This window comes from Ambystoma mexicanum, chromosome 7q, assembly GCF_040938575.1.
Source record: "Ambystoma mexicanum isolate Mex_15411 chromosome 7q, UKY_AmexF1_1, whole genome shotgun sequence".
Classification (NCBI taxonomy): domain Eukaryota; kingdom Metazoa; phylum Chordata; class Amphibia; order Caudata; family Ambystomatidae; genus Ambystoma; species Ambystoma mexicanum.
The window spans coordinates 495,028,230-495,043,342 of NC_090941.1; the positions used below are offsets into that span (position 1 = coordinate 495,028,230).

At 44.2% G+C, this 15,113-nt stretch overlaps 1 protein-coding gene across 5 annotated transcripts in view; it reads left to right on the plus strand.

Annotated features, from left to right (window-relative positions):
• Positions 1-15,113, plus strand: part of CAB39L (calcium binding protein 39 like) — a 1,166,132-nt gene that overhangs the window by 942,386 nt on the left and 208,633 nt on the right. For all 5 annotated transcript variants that reach the window (XM_069640065.1, XM_069640066.1, XM_069640069.1 and 2 more), the window contains one exon: positions 10,084-10,149. In XM_069640065.1, coding sequence (XP_069496166.1) covers positions 10,084-10,149 — 66 coding nt within the window. The remainder of the gene's footprint in view (positions 1-10,083; positions 10,150-15,113) is intronic.

A 15,113-nucleotide genomic window follows, 5' to 3' on the forward strand; every position in this document is an offset into this window, starting at 1 on the left:
GTCATTACCTCCTAACAGGATTTGCCATAGTACATCTATAATTTTCATATTAATGGTATTGTACCTTTTCAAATAGTTATAACGCAACTGATTAAGACTCTCACAGTGGTACATGAGATGTTGCGCAGTTTCAATAGTCTCAGTACCACACAATATACATAGTCTCAAATTTCTTTCAATCCCAAGTTTGGCTCCCATGATTTCCATTGTGTCTTGCTTATTAAATTTAAAGAGTAAATAACACCTAACAATGGTACAATGAGGAAACAAACTTTGATATTTAGGTTTTTTTAGCGTCGGCAGACCAGTGTTCTAGAAATAGACCGCTGTTGGTCTTGGTAGCTAAGTTAATCATGTCTCGCTCTTTGGCACAAGTATAAATCGACCTTTTATGTAGGCGTTTAACTTTGGCATAAGAATAATAGAACCATATAGGAGCATTCTCTTTAGCCTATCTGACGTATATCATACATAATGAATTAACCGCCCTTAAATTATAATGATTGTCATTGAATTCTTTCATCAGTTCCACTATAAAGGTCTTATTGTTGAGAGAGCTCAGTTTCACAAATAGCATAGCCATTGTATATTCTAAAATGTCACTGGCATATCTTAAATCACACTCCAATAAAATATATTCACATGATAAAAATGTCGGCATTCTAAATAACTGTCTTAAAATGTTCCCTTCAAACTTGTTAAGATCATATTTAAAATCCAATCCCCAGATCTCAGCAGCATACAGAAGACAAGATACAATTTTAGTAGAATACAGCAATAAAACAGTATTGACAGAAAATCATCCTTGCTTTTCAATAAAGTGACTTAGTGCTCTTCTTGTACATTTCAGTTTTGTTTCAGACTAAGGTTGGTTCCAAGTTAGTTTGTGGTCTATGATCACACCTAGATATTTGTAGCATTCGACAATTTCAATCTGTTTTTTGTTGATAAACCATTTGTAATTATTGGATCGGGAATGTTTAACTTTACCTAGGAATGCCATCACCTTGGTTTTACCAATGTTTATTTCTAAACCATTTTTTGTTGCAAACTGCTTCAAAGCATTCCATTTATTTTGTAAACCATTGGGGGTGTACTCCAACAACAAAAGGTCGTCAGCATAGCCGAACCATCCCGGCCTTAAATTAGCTATATCATCAGCAGCAGTGTTGCATAGCTCTTCTGAGAAATCAGCAAGATAAAGATTAAATAAGGTTGCTGCTAATGTACAGCCCTGCTTGACTCCTCGCAGAGTTGGGATCAATTTGGATAGTTTTCCTTCCCCATCTAGGCGGATTCTAACTGAGGTATCAGTAGATAGAAGTTGAATCATCTTTAATAAGCCTGATGGTATTCCCCACTTTTTTTGTTTAATCCATAGCCTTTCACGCACTATGGTATCAAATGCTGCGGTAAAATCTATAAATACAGCATAGACAGGTAATTTCCAGACCGCCGACGAGTACTCAACTGCGGATACTAAATTAATAATATTGTGGATAGTGGAGGATTGGGCTCTAAAACCAGATTGTTTAATTGGTAAAATGTGGTGATCTGCTATCCAATCATTTAATTCGATCTTTTGCGAATAGTTTAGCATGAATATCCAACCTGGCGAGCATTCTATAATTCTTGGTATCTTTCCATACGACTTTCTTATCTATCGGCAGGATTATGCTTTCTCGCCTGATTTGGGTATTATACCAAATATTCCTATCCAGCTAAACAGAATAAACAACGCACTTGCCCATTTCTCAGGAGCCATCCGAAGCAGCGCGTTATAGGTCCCATCAGTGCTGGTTGCTCTGGAGGTGTGTAGCTGTTCTATCAATTTGTTTAGGCTAACCACAGTGTAACTACCATACCATCTAGTCTCCTCAACACATATAATTTCTTCTCTTATCACATGTGTACAAAGAGTCTTTTTTACATGAGCGATCCACTCACTCTCTGCTACACTATTTATAGATAGGGATTTCCTTTTGGTGTCATTCATAATGGGCCACATACCCTGATGATTATTGTTCGGAGCACAGTCAGCGATGGCACGCCATGTCTCTTCAACATCATGTAATTGGTAATATCGCAGCCAATTTATATATATATATTTTTTTACCAATCTTATCTGCATGGTGGCATCTATCTTTTGCGCGTTTTTTATTGATTTAATTGAATGTCTTAGTTGTTTAGCTTTGTGGATAGTCCAATTATAGGGATTTTTTATCATGGGAGAGATTCCATCTTTCACTGGTGCTAACATACTTCAGTTTCTGTATTGAGACTTCTTTAATCGTGTTTACCAGATGTTCAAATTTAGTTATTATTCCATTAGTGCTCTCATCTGCTGTATTTGCCAGCTGTTCTATAAAAAGTATTAATTGATATTCAGCCACCTCTTTGGCTTTTTCTAGTTTGTTAGGTTTCCATGTGATACGATTGCCCGCATTGTTAGTGCCTATGTTGCCATTAAGTTGGTATATAGTCTTTTCCTTGGTGTTAGTCATCAGCAGATATAACGGAAGATGGTTGCTTTCTTCTTTAAATCCCACAGCCATATCAATCACCAAGGTATCGGTTCTTGAATTCACCACCATATAGTCAATCGAAGATAAACTAGCACCACTAACTCGAGTTGCACTACGATTGACATCACCCATTGTATTACCATTCAACATTTTCAAGTGGTATTTAAGAAACAGACAAGCCCAGGGTCTTCCATAGATATTAGATAAACCATGTTCTATGGGTCCAGAGCTCTGTTCACCTATCTCTGGATTGTCAGGCAACACTATCTTAGCGTTAGTCGCCGACTATCATAATAGGCATATTGGAGTCAGTTTCCTCTAAAATTCTAGAGACAGTGGCAAGATTCATTTTATTGCAGACCCCATTAGGAGGATTATATATGTTAACTAATAACAGATTTGAAAAGTGAGGTTGGTTAGTCCTAACCATCACTGCCAACACCATCGCAGTGGACCAAATAGTAGTATAACCTGTCCACGGGTGCCTGATGGAAGTTAGCAGTCCCCCTTTAGGGCGACCTCTCAGTCCCTTTGTTGCTAAGCGTTGTATGGTGCACCACCCATCTACAACACATTGTTTGTAAAGCCATATTTCCTGGAGTGCTACCATACAAAAGCGGTGAAGATTAGCCAATAACCGGTCATCTCCTGTGTAGTGTAGATTCCCCCTAGTATTCCACGATAGTACCAGATTGATGTAATCAGGATCGTTGTTCAAAACAGGGTTTAAATGCCATCGGTAGCCATTGCCAGTAGCCATCAGACATTAATCCCTCCATTTCTGGTTCTATCATATGTTTAGTTTTTGGTATAGTTGGGACCATGGGTACATTGGCCGTTCAACGGTTATCAGCCACTGCAATCTGATGGTCTTTATTGAGCTTAGGGACATAGGGTAGCATCTGATTCTTTACGCATTGATGTTTCCTTGTACGTATAACCCAATTTACCAAAAAGGTCACAATGGATCAGAATATACTCCAGAGTGACGATATCAGCACACCACACATTTGTGGTCACCATCATTGGAGTCACTAATTGATCCACTATCTTGAAGTCTTTAGATGACACCATACGCAAAGGAACAATAGATGCGCATAGATCTAATATGCGACGCCTATTAAGGACCTCCAGTTTTTCTGTCGTGGTAATAGCCTGAAATTGCAATGCTGTTCTGATCTTGGTGATCCGCCTTGATGGTCCTGCAGCTATAAACTACCTCCGTCCCCAAGTACCGCTCGAGCAGGTAAAGAATACTGCCCTAGCAATCTTTGAGGCCACAGGTGATGAGTGGCGTCGTCAATCAGATACCCGGAACACCGGAAGGACCCCTGAGTGCTGTAAGGCAAAGGTTAGGATCAGGTATACTATGAACAATAATGGCAGTGCAAGCAAACAAGGAAAAAATGACAAAGCTTACCCTGGGGATGATAGGACAGGTAGTAAACCTGAATAGACAACGAGGGAAGACCGACAGCAGGCTGGGATGTACAGCACTTCCTCCAACTCACACCGGTAGCCAGAGCGTGACCAGATAGCAAGTCCATCCAAGGTCCAGGTGGTGAACCCCAAATGACTGAGGAGACAAAACGTGATCGACAGGAATTGCGTGGGTAGAAGTTCGCCAAAACAGAAGGGTAATCCAGAGCAATTCCAGGGCCAGAAAGAGGGGGTCAAGAGTTCCAAGGGTCCAGAAGATGCGTCGAAACAAAAGGGTAATCCAAGACAAGTCCAAGTAACGGTCCGTGGTCGAGTTCCAAAGTGTATCAAGAAGAACGAGGGTAATGCCGAACAGGTCACTGGTGGAAACAGCTGTGAAGCACTGAGTGTTTCCTCTCAGCTCTTTTTGAAGGAAAGGTAGCTCACGTGACAGGGCACGTGACCGCACAGGAGCGTCACGTGATGGACGGACGCCATCAGTGATTGGTGTTCGTCCGATGTGGACGCCAGCGTTGGCTACAGGCGATCCCGTGACCAGTCTCGTGATCGTCTGAGCGAGACGCGATCAGGTTCCCCCGTGCGCGGGGGCTGGAGCCGACGATGCCGGAGCCGTCGGGCATGTATGAGACGCCATGGCAAGCGCCAGCACGGAAATGGGCGGAAAGAGGTGGTTCTGCCCCCTCGGACATCCCGCCTGCCGTGTCTTCCCCGTTGGTGTGGGTGGTGGGTACGGGAACGAATGGTGCCTGGTGAGTGACGGGAGGAGGGCAGGACCGGGGACGTGACAAATGCTCTAATAAAATTTGTTGGGTCTTTTTTGTAGGTCGGAATATTATTCTCAGACTCCATAGTATCTTCAAATCGCACAGATTTGTTCATCGGTTTAGCACCATTGTTATTTTTTTGCTATCGCCTCAGGTCCTATTTTGGGATCGGTGTTATCCAGCTTCTCTGCCTGCCTCAGCAAATATGTTTGCATGTCTATCAGAACAGCATCAGATATGCCACTAACTTTCTTCCCATTCATTTTACCAATCTTATACATTTTTGTCACACCCAGCCAACTATCTAATGTTGGCGACGAGGCATGACATTAGCGATCTGTGGTCTAGGTCTAAGTTTAGGTACTTTCTTTAGCTTGGTTTTTAAGGCCAGTTTCTCAGATTGGGCATGTATTGCCACAGTGTGAACACCCACAACATTAGGCTCTTTAGTCAATGGTGCAGGTTTGGAATGTGGGGGTTTTATAGAGATTAATGGGGTGGTAGTTGTCGCAGTCTCATTTTAGAAGCTAAAACTTCTCTGACTACACACCCATTTTTTAGGCTTCTACCCACTCTACCACTGGCCATAGCGGCGTGGGATAATTGTTTCTTTGTATGTTTACTGCCCTTTTTTAAATTGTTTTTATAGCTAATATTACCGTTTATCTTTTCAGTAATAGTATATCTGTAAAGGTAGTTGATGCAGTCTCTGGATTGGGCAGGAGTGAATCTTTCGCTGCTGAAGTAGGGGAGAATTTGCTGATCTCTGCTTCAGTGTTAACACCTACACCTCTAAGTGTCATTCTTCCCATGTTCCTACTTTTATCTAGGAGCAACAAGTGGACACCTCATTTATGCTCAATAGTTTCGCATTTATTGACTAAATTAGTTCAAACATTCTCTAGTGCCTCAAATAGTTCTTCTGTATTCATAATAGCAAAGATTACATTATTCAGAGAGGCAGTAGTGTTAACATTAAATTTACTGTCATTTGAAATCAGGACTTGTGAAGTGTTTGGCACCTCATCAACAGAATTACACGCTTCATTACATATTATCAGTCCCGTTACTGTATCGACAACAAATCTTTCTAGCAAATTGCTAATGGACACGTCATTATTCTGTATGTAAGGTATAGCTTTTCCTTTTTGCATGTTTCTTCAAGCTGATTAAGTGAAGTATCGGTGAACACTATGGTCTCTAACAAACTCTGTTTTGCCATGTCTTTTAATTTTGGAATTAACCTCGGCATGTCACAAGACACACTATCACGTAATGACTCTCTGTTAGCCACTGGGTCTAATGTGTCATGCATCTCACGTATCACAATCTCACGCCACTCATTCTCTATCACTAATGTGCTTTTATGGGTGATTATACTTTAATCATTAGAGGGGACATTTTCACTTGGCTCCTCTAACACTAACGTTAATAGCTTAGCACCTATACAGGGAAGTCTAAGCGCCAAATCATCAACAAGTTCATTTCTCGTATTTTCCTCTTCCACTGCAGACAGCTGTGCTGATGTGACACAGGTAGTGCGCTCCATTTTGCTAAAGAAAGTAGTCATCTTTGCGAGCTTTCCCTCAGGTAGCAAGCCAGGTTTCGAAATTATGTTTCGTTTGCACATTCTACTAGGTCTCAGCGTCATTTCAGCAGAAGGTGCCCCAGAAGTGTTCCTCATCGTACGATCACTTGCTTTCCGGGATGGGTTAGTGGAGTGGGCACCAAAGGACCGTAGTTCCATGTACTTACTGAGTTAAATCAATTACAGCTCTGTTTTTTTATCAGACGCGTGTCACAGCACAGAACCTATAATGTATATTGCCGGGCAATGTATACGCATAATGCATAGCTCACCAGTTTCTCATTGCGGATATACACCATTCATAACGGCATACTAAAGATCAGAAAAACTGCGCTGATAAAACTAGTATCTCTTGCAGGAAAAGCGCTACTTCAAGAAGCTACTTCCAAAAAGCACGCGCCAAAAAGCACATGCACCTTGCTTTATGTAGCTTCCTGTGTAAAAGGGGGCGAGACTCCCAGTCGTATTACCTAACAGTACACTACACATGGTTTCAAGAACTCCGAGCAGAGTAGCCTCACAGACAACAGCGCTACTTCCATGCCTCCTTTATAGATTTGATCTCTACTGTGAGATCCTGTGTCAGGGCGGAGAGCATCACCATAAGATTCTCCTTAGTAAAAGGGATTTGGTAGAACTGTTCTGGGAGGGAGGAACCACATTTAGCCATCTCACCAAGGTTAGCTGGTACTCCCGGCCGACAGTGCTCCTCAAGCCAGCCCAGGAACCCCTTTCAGATGGTTCCAAGCAAATTGGCTTTTTAAAGGCACATTCCTAGCTGCTGTTCAGGGCACTAGTTTATATTGTAAATGCAGCAATATCTCCCAGAGGCCCAGATTCACAGTACTATATGTGGCTCGTTCCGCGCAAGCAATTACACAGGGCTGCCAAGTGTAGTGTGCCTCTGAACGTGGGGGATCTCACAGTTGGGCAAGAAAAACAATCTTCTATGAATGCAGCCCACTTCCACCAACCGTCCAGGTTCGCAACTATTGAAACGCCACTGTCAATAACAATTGTAGTAGAGGCCCATAGGTTGTGTAGTGTGACCCTTCAAAGCACTGCATAGACTCACTTGTACTGGATCAATGGCTGACCGCTATTACAGCCCTGCTCCCTCTGTGTCATAACGGGCCGCTGGGGGATCTATGAAGTTATATTCAATCCAGCCTGCTGGCCCTCCACTGGTCTGCATACGTGCGTCTCTGCCCTCCACCATGTATATCCAGACAAGCACACTCCTGCTGTCAATGCTGCACACGCATTCAAGCGTCTTTGCAGGCTGGCGCACGCCCCCTCTCCCTCCCTCCCTCCCTCACTCACCCACGGGATGCGGGGGACCGACCTGGCAATGTACCTGGGTCCCGCTGGGTGCCCCCCCATGCATTCTATGAGCAGTGGGAGAGCGCTCTGAGCTCCCCGCCTGAGTCCGTCCTCTGCTTTAGACGCCAGCAGCTTCCGAGCCCTAGGATCCTCCGTGGTCGGGCTGCCCCCAGGCACCTCACCGCAGCAGACACCAAGACCCGCAATCTGCCACTGGAAATCACACTCCCTCCTCTGAAGCCGCCATCTGTTACAGCAGAGCGTGGCCACTCAGCCTATGAAGGGTGTAAGGAAGGCATGGCATCAATAGTAAGACAGACACAAGTGACCACAGTTCAAGGGTGTTTATTGAACTTTAACAAGGGTGTTATAAAAATCTACAGATGGGAGCAAGTTACGACCATCAAATAATAATAATGCTGTCCTAGTGGAGTCTCGTCAAAATAAAAGGGCCTATACTAAAAAAAAAACTATTGCCAATCCTTACCGCTTAATAAAAATAGTGTTCATGAAAAAGAAAGAAGTGTTTGCAAAATGATTTGTCAGGACTCTCAGACCATTGGCTTTCCTTCCCCACGTTTTCAGCACGGGACAAGGCGGTTCACTCGAGTATAGCACACTCTCGGGCTTCTTCGACAGGAGGACACAGTTCCCTAACCAGAATCTGGTCCTTCTGTGCCCAAATCTCTTAAGTTATCAAAGTCTCTTGATGCAGAGGGCCTGATGTACAAAACCAAACGAAAAGTGCCTTTCCTTTTACAAACACTCAAGTTAGGTGATTCCTGGATCCCCCTCAGCCATGCTTAGATCCCTTTTATACCACAATGGTTACTTTGGATGCCCCTCTTCCGGGCTCAAATCCCCTTCTCCAATGTTCAGAGAATATCATTTCTCGGGTGACTCAGGGTTCACCCGGATCCCCCTCAGCCAAGCTCAGATCAATTGCAGTTTGTATTAGGTATAGAAGACTTTCGAATGTGCACAGGGTTTAGCTTGACCCATTGCAGGACCACTTCAATTTACCAATTCACATTTCACATTTGCCACCTGTCAATTGGATACCTAACAGAGACCTTTGAATGAGCACCCACGTGATGCCGGACCACTCTGTATATTGTATCTATCTTGGCTTCAAAAGTTCAGTCACTCCTTGGATGTTCAATTATATTTGCGTTGCTCATCACATACGCTTCACACACTGTTTCATCAGATTGCTTCTTACAAAGTTGCTGCTTGCAACCCTGGTTCTAACACAGGCCGATCTGCTATCAGTCTCCCTGACTCACCGGCTGTGCTGACTTTACTAGTTCTGCTTTGTTGTAGGAGCCAAGGACAGTACCACATCGGAAATCGCTCCGGTCCGCCTTGGCTATTAACGCGGGAGTGCCACGGGTACCTCTGACACACAATGCACCTTTCTCCAGCTTTAATTCCGGTTCTTATGTTTCTTATTCTCGAGGGCTCGTGAAAGTAACGGTTTTCCTCCAAAAAGGTCAAGGGCACTTGCCTCATTGCACCCCTCCCTGGTCTTGCCGTCTTTCTCCTCGTATTAAACTGCCATCTCGGAACTGCTGCTTCCTCATGTGTTTTCCTTGCTCAGTTTGCTTTCATGCTCTGCCTTTTATCCATGTAGGAAAGTGTGATGGAAGTCAGGTGTGTCTAATTATCAGTAATTGCCTGACTCTGCCTTACCCTTGTGATGGGACATGTCGGGTATACAGATCAGGTGTTAGTCCATTTTCTCTCACAGTGAGCTGTCAGCGAGAAAGTATTTGTGTTGGAAAAGGGGGGGTTGAGTTCCTAAGTATCCTACCTGGGGAAAAGGTGTTACCGGGAAGGGGATACAGCATCTCACCATCCAGTGTCCCACTCCCTGAATACTTCCCATCCATGTGATCTGGGCCACCCCCAGGAATTGGATCCAAAAGCGATGGCTGTGTCCTGGCCACCTGTATGACAGATCCCTGGAGACTAGCGGGTGAGACACCCATGCAGTGTCTGCCATGTTCCATCCGCGGCAGGAGTTGGCCCAGGATCTGCACCCAATCCGCTTGGTGCATTAGCTGTAAACCTGCAAATCAGCTGGCATTGGGTACGTTGCCACCAGGAGAGCTGTGCCACACGATGAGGGGTTCATTTTATTAATAAAGCAGCATTTATAAGGGGTTTTACAGGACAATATGACGAAGCGTGCAGCAGGCACATCCATCTTGGGTGCCTGCTGGCCACGCCACCCGATTCTCAACCTTTTTTGCTTAGTCATTGTATTAAATGCCATGTTCTCTTCCTCATTGTTATTGTGCCATTTTAAACGTCTTTGTACAGCGTTTTGGTAATAGCAGTACAGAAATGGATTGGAATAGATTACACCAAATAAATTATCTAATTTCAGAATTTGCCGAAAAATGAAGATTTTTGTAACTACTGTTTAATTTTTTCACAGATTTTTAATGACTATGAAAAATTGCTCCATTCAGAAAACTATGTGACGAAAAGACAATCTTTGAAGGTAAAGTAGATTTTCTGATCATCTCATTGTTGTGATTATAATCTGTTGGGTGCTTTCATTAACTGTGAATCTTAAAATAATGGCACCTGCCTCAAGTCTGCTATCACAATGGCTTGTTTGGGACAGTTTTGAGCCATAAAAATTATCTACATCGAGTTCTATTCTTGGTCGCCATAAAAACTGTTTCATTTTGCTAACATTCAGCTTTTTAAAAATATGATTCGTTTTTTGTGGATTCTTTATTTAGAGCAGTGGTATTCAAACTTATTTATGCGAAGCCCCCTCTGGAGTAAAAATATTGTCATGCCCCCCCTTCCCCACTTTAGTATAAATAGTGTTGCCAGCCCCCAGATACCATATCTTCTTATATTTTCTATTGAAAGAAGTTGCCGAACTCTATTTTTGAAGAGCCTCGCACCCCCTCGGCCATCCTTTGAGCCCCCCAAGTGCGGCCCGCCCCACAGTTTGAAGACCACTGATTTAGAGGTTCAGTACGGCAAAAACTTCCCACACGTTATCCTACATATATGACCATCAAAGAATCTTAATCTCTTTATCCATCACAGTATGTTGACTGTAATGATTACTTTAAAGCAGTAAATAATCCTTCCAAAATCATGAAACTGAGTTTATTTTTTCAGTACTATTAAAACAAGATGGAGGGTGGTCGCTGCCGGATGTTAACGAAGATGGCCATGTTTTGTTCTAGTGCTGTTCCCTCCATAAATGTGCTTCTCCAGCATTGTATCTTTCATAGATTCAGATGCTTGAATATTCCCCTTCGTCAGACTGGGAATCCTCGGTGAAAAAAATGATTATCAACATTTTTTAATATACATCCCTTCTCCCCTAGAGAATGCATGTAAATACTCCATTGTGGCCTATGAGCCATTCTATTGTGTAGTCCCTCCACCTCACTTTGGTTCTTCATGGCCCCAACCAATGAGGTGACAGGGTTTAAGCTCTGCCCCAGTCAGCCATCTTCAGATTTTTCACCGCAGTCTATCAGACAGTAGGAATCCTCCAGCTCTCTGAGCTTTCAAATTTAATTCACCTTTTGTGTGCAGTTCATATTCTTGTAATGTATTCTACTAGTTTCCCTTTCTTAGGGTCTTTCTATCCTGAGCCTTTGGGCTCTGTAAAATGTTTTTCCTGGCACTTTTTCATCGAGTGAAAGTTCTCCTCAGCATGGCTGAGCTTCAGTCTGCCAAGAAGCCTTTCCTGTTTAGGGACTGCACGAGGTGCAGGAAGAAACTTGTCTACATGAAGGATCCACATGACCACTGTATTTACTGCTTATATCCACATGACATCAACAGATGTGACATTTGCAGGACTTTCTCCACCAAAACCCTGCTAGACAGACACAGGAGACTTCTGTTACACCTAGAAGCCAAAGGTCTGTCCTCAAACGAGGCGTCTGCCAAGACAGCTCTTGTATTGTCTACTAAACCATCTGAGAGACAAACTTCAAAGAGAAGGTCCTCTTCAGTGCAAAGGAGTTCCTCCCCATCTCATAGGTCTAAAAGAAAGTTGGCAACCACTTCTTCTATGCCTTCCTTGGACTCAGGTCATCACAAGGCATGTCATCCTGAAGAATAAACCACCTCCAAAGGTAAGGAGGCATTATAAAAAAAGCGGGGGGGGGGGGCAGCCGTCGACAGAGAAGCCGTCCTCGAGCGGCAGCAAGGTCAGGGACCCGTCGACGACCAAGCCATCGACAAAGCCACTATCAACTACAACACTCCAAGCCTCATTGTCCACGACCAAATCCTCGTCGTTGTCCACAAAGCAGTCGAAAGAAACTCTCGTCCACAAAGTTCTTGTCGATGGATCAACCATCTTCAAAGTCCTCGTCCACGAGACCACCGTCGGCGAAACCGCCGTTGACAAAGCCATCATCCGCGAAACCACCGTTGACGAAAATACTGTTGACGACTCCAAAAAATTCGGTGTCTTCTGAGGAAGTAGAACCCACACCACCAGTCACTGAAGTCACGGATAAACCATCCAATGCCAGCAGTCTCCACAAGTTCTTGGGATCAACATCTCCAATTTCAGATACACCTGAACCAGTTGGAGCACAACTGTCCCAGTTAAGAGATGTGTATAACTAGGGGTGTGGTAGCCGATGATTTAGAATTAGAACATATCTTGAGTGTAGTATGTTATACTATTCTAAAGTAACTGAATTGGTGTTAATAGTAATCACCAGTGGCCCAACATGCAAGTATTTTGAATGGTGCTCAGATGTGGAGAGGTTAAGAGGGTATTTTTGAATGAATCCCGTTAAAAGAGATGACGGAACTCCCAGACGTCATTCTTCAGGAGGAGTTCTCGGACATGGAAATTCTTGGTGAGCAACCTTTCCTCATTCCTAAGGGAAACAGCCCTGCTTGGCAACCAGATTCAGAGGACATGGCTGATCCTTATGACCCGGGGCTCATGGCATCGATGCAAAGAATCATCCAGGAATTTAATAGGCGCCAAGAGCTAAAGAATAGATTTTCTGTACCAAAGGAGCCAAGAAACCCCCTGAGGGATACTTCACCTCAACATAGCACACCCAGACACTCTCCTTCCAGGAGTAGACCACAGAAAAGAGCATGGCCACCTGAGCCTCCACGTAGATCCAGGAGCAGAACACTCAGTGCTTCACCGACAAGAGTCCCCTCTCCATCATCACCTCATAGACCCCGATCGCCAGTCCGAGATCCAACTACGGTACCGTCATTTGTGTCAGTATCTGATTGGCAAGAGGAACCGAACCGTTCAGGGATTTTTCGGACCCTGAGGAAGGGGAGATTACTCAGGAACCTGATGCTCGCAGTGAATGGGATGATTATATCGTCGAGCATCCCAGGAAGAAAGACTCCCCAGGTGATTCGTCACCTCTGGACGATTTGGTATCATTTCATACTATAATTGGTAAAGCTGCAGACTTGTTCAAAATACAAGTTTCTTCGGAAGAGAAGAAGTCGGTGCTTTATGAGCACAGAGACAAACGCAGAAGAAAGGTTACCACCATTCCTCTTCTCAACACCTTATCCACACCAGCATTAGTGTCAAGACCTGAAAAGACCTGAAAAGAAGTACAAGGCACCTTATTCGGCACCACTTTGTTTAAGGGGTCATACTAAGCCAGACTCAGCCATCACAGTAGCAGCTAGAAAGAAGTTAGCCAACCCATCATCACCACTGTCAGCACCACCAGAGAAGGAAGGTCGTAAGCTGGAAGCCATGGGTAGAAAGGTGTCTTCCTCAGCCTCTCTCACTATTAGAGCGAGCAACGCATTAGCCATGACAGCCAGGTTTGATCGCAAACTTTGGCTCTGCATGTCCAAACTGACCAAACATCTGCCAGCAGATTTACAGGAAGAAGCCAGGTCCATCATTGTGGATGGAGAAGCTACCTCAGACCACATGATCTACGCTGCTGTTGATGTGTCTGAATCAGGTTTCAGACAAATGGCCCACGGCACAGTGCTAAGGAGACAGGCATGGATGAAGGCCACGAATTTCAGGCCTGAAGTACAGGCACACATGTTGGACATGCATTTCGATGGGCAAGAATTATTTGGCAAAAAAGTAGATGACCATCTGAAAGGGATTAAAACGGACACAGACACAGTCCGAGCCATTAGTTCCCTGAAGGATGAATATAAAGACTGCCGGTCTTTTCGGCCCTTTTGAGGTTCAAAGTCAAAAGACAGAGGATATTCACGTTCCTCCTATGGTCAAAAGTCACAAGGTAACACTTTCCAAGGCAACAGCTATCAATCCGCCAACAGGTATTCTCAGAGAGGAAGGCATGGCGCTTCCCAAGGTATAGCCCAGAACAAACAAAATTGACCATTTGGTTCTTCCCCCTCTATGTCAAACACCTGTGGGGGGGGAGTAAGCCAATTCTTTCAACGCTGGAATTCGATAACATCGGACAAGTGTGTATTACAGGTGGTCCGCAGGGGTCACACCATAGAATTCCTAGACCACCCTCCATTTCTTGCCCCCACCCCTCGCAAAGTTCACATGCTGCGGAACTTCATGGCAGAAGTTAAAAAATTACTGCACAAAGCAGCTATAGAGCCAGTTCCCTATTCCCAGAAAGGAGAAGGTTTCTATTCCCGCTTTTTTCTAATCAAAAAGAAAAACGATCAATGGAGGCCCATATTGGACTTAAGGGCACTCAACAAATACATCAAACGCATCAAATTCAAAATGATATCCCTGCAAGGCGTCTTACCGTGGCTGAACAGAAACGACTTTCTAGCCACTCTGGACTTAGAAGACGCATATTTCCACATTCCAATTCATCCTGCCCACAGAAGTTCCTCAGGTTCGCTATAGGAGACCTAAATTTCCAATTCAGGGTACTCCCGTTCGGGCTGAAATCAGCACAGAGGTTATTTACCAAATGTCTGGCACCCGTAGCGGCGAACCTCAAAAGGTTGGGAACAGAGGTAATTCCATATTTAGATGACTGGTTGATAAGGGCAAGCTCCTACAGTCAAGCTCAATTGGCAGTATCGAAAACGCCAAAACTACTAAAAGGGTTAGGTTTTTTGATAAACAGCATAAAATTCTGCCCAGTACCCAGCAAGACTGTTCTCTTTCTGGGGGCCGAGTTCAACACCACCATTCCCAGGATAAGACCATCGGCGGACAGAGTAACAGCCATCCTCCGTTCGACATCATTGTTCCTAGAAAAAGAGACGACCACGGTACGCTCTTTCAAATCCCTCCTGGGCATGATGTCCTCATGTATATTTCTCATACCAAACTGCAGACTTCGCATGAGACCAATCCAGGAAGGCCTGGACCACCAATGGAAATAAGCCATTGGTTCATGGGAAGATGTAGTCCAGATACCGACGGCAGTGCACAAGGCGTTTCGATGGTGGAATACTCCACGGAACCTGACCCAAGGGATGCCATTCCAGGCACCAACATCTACTCTTCTCTTA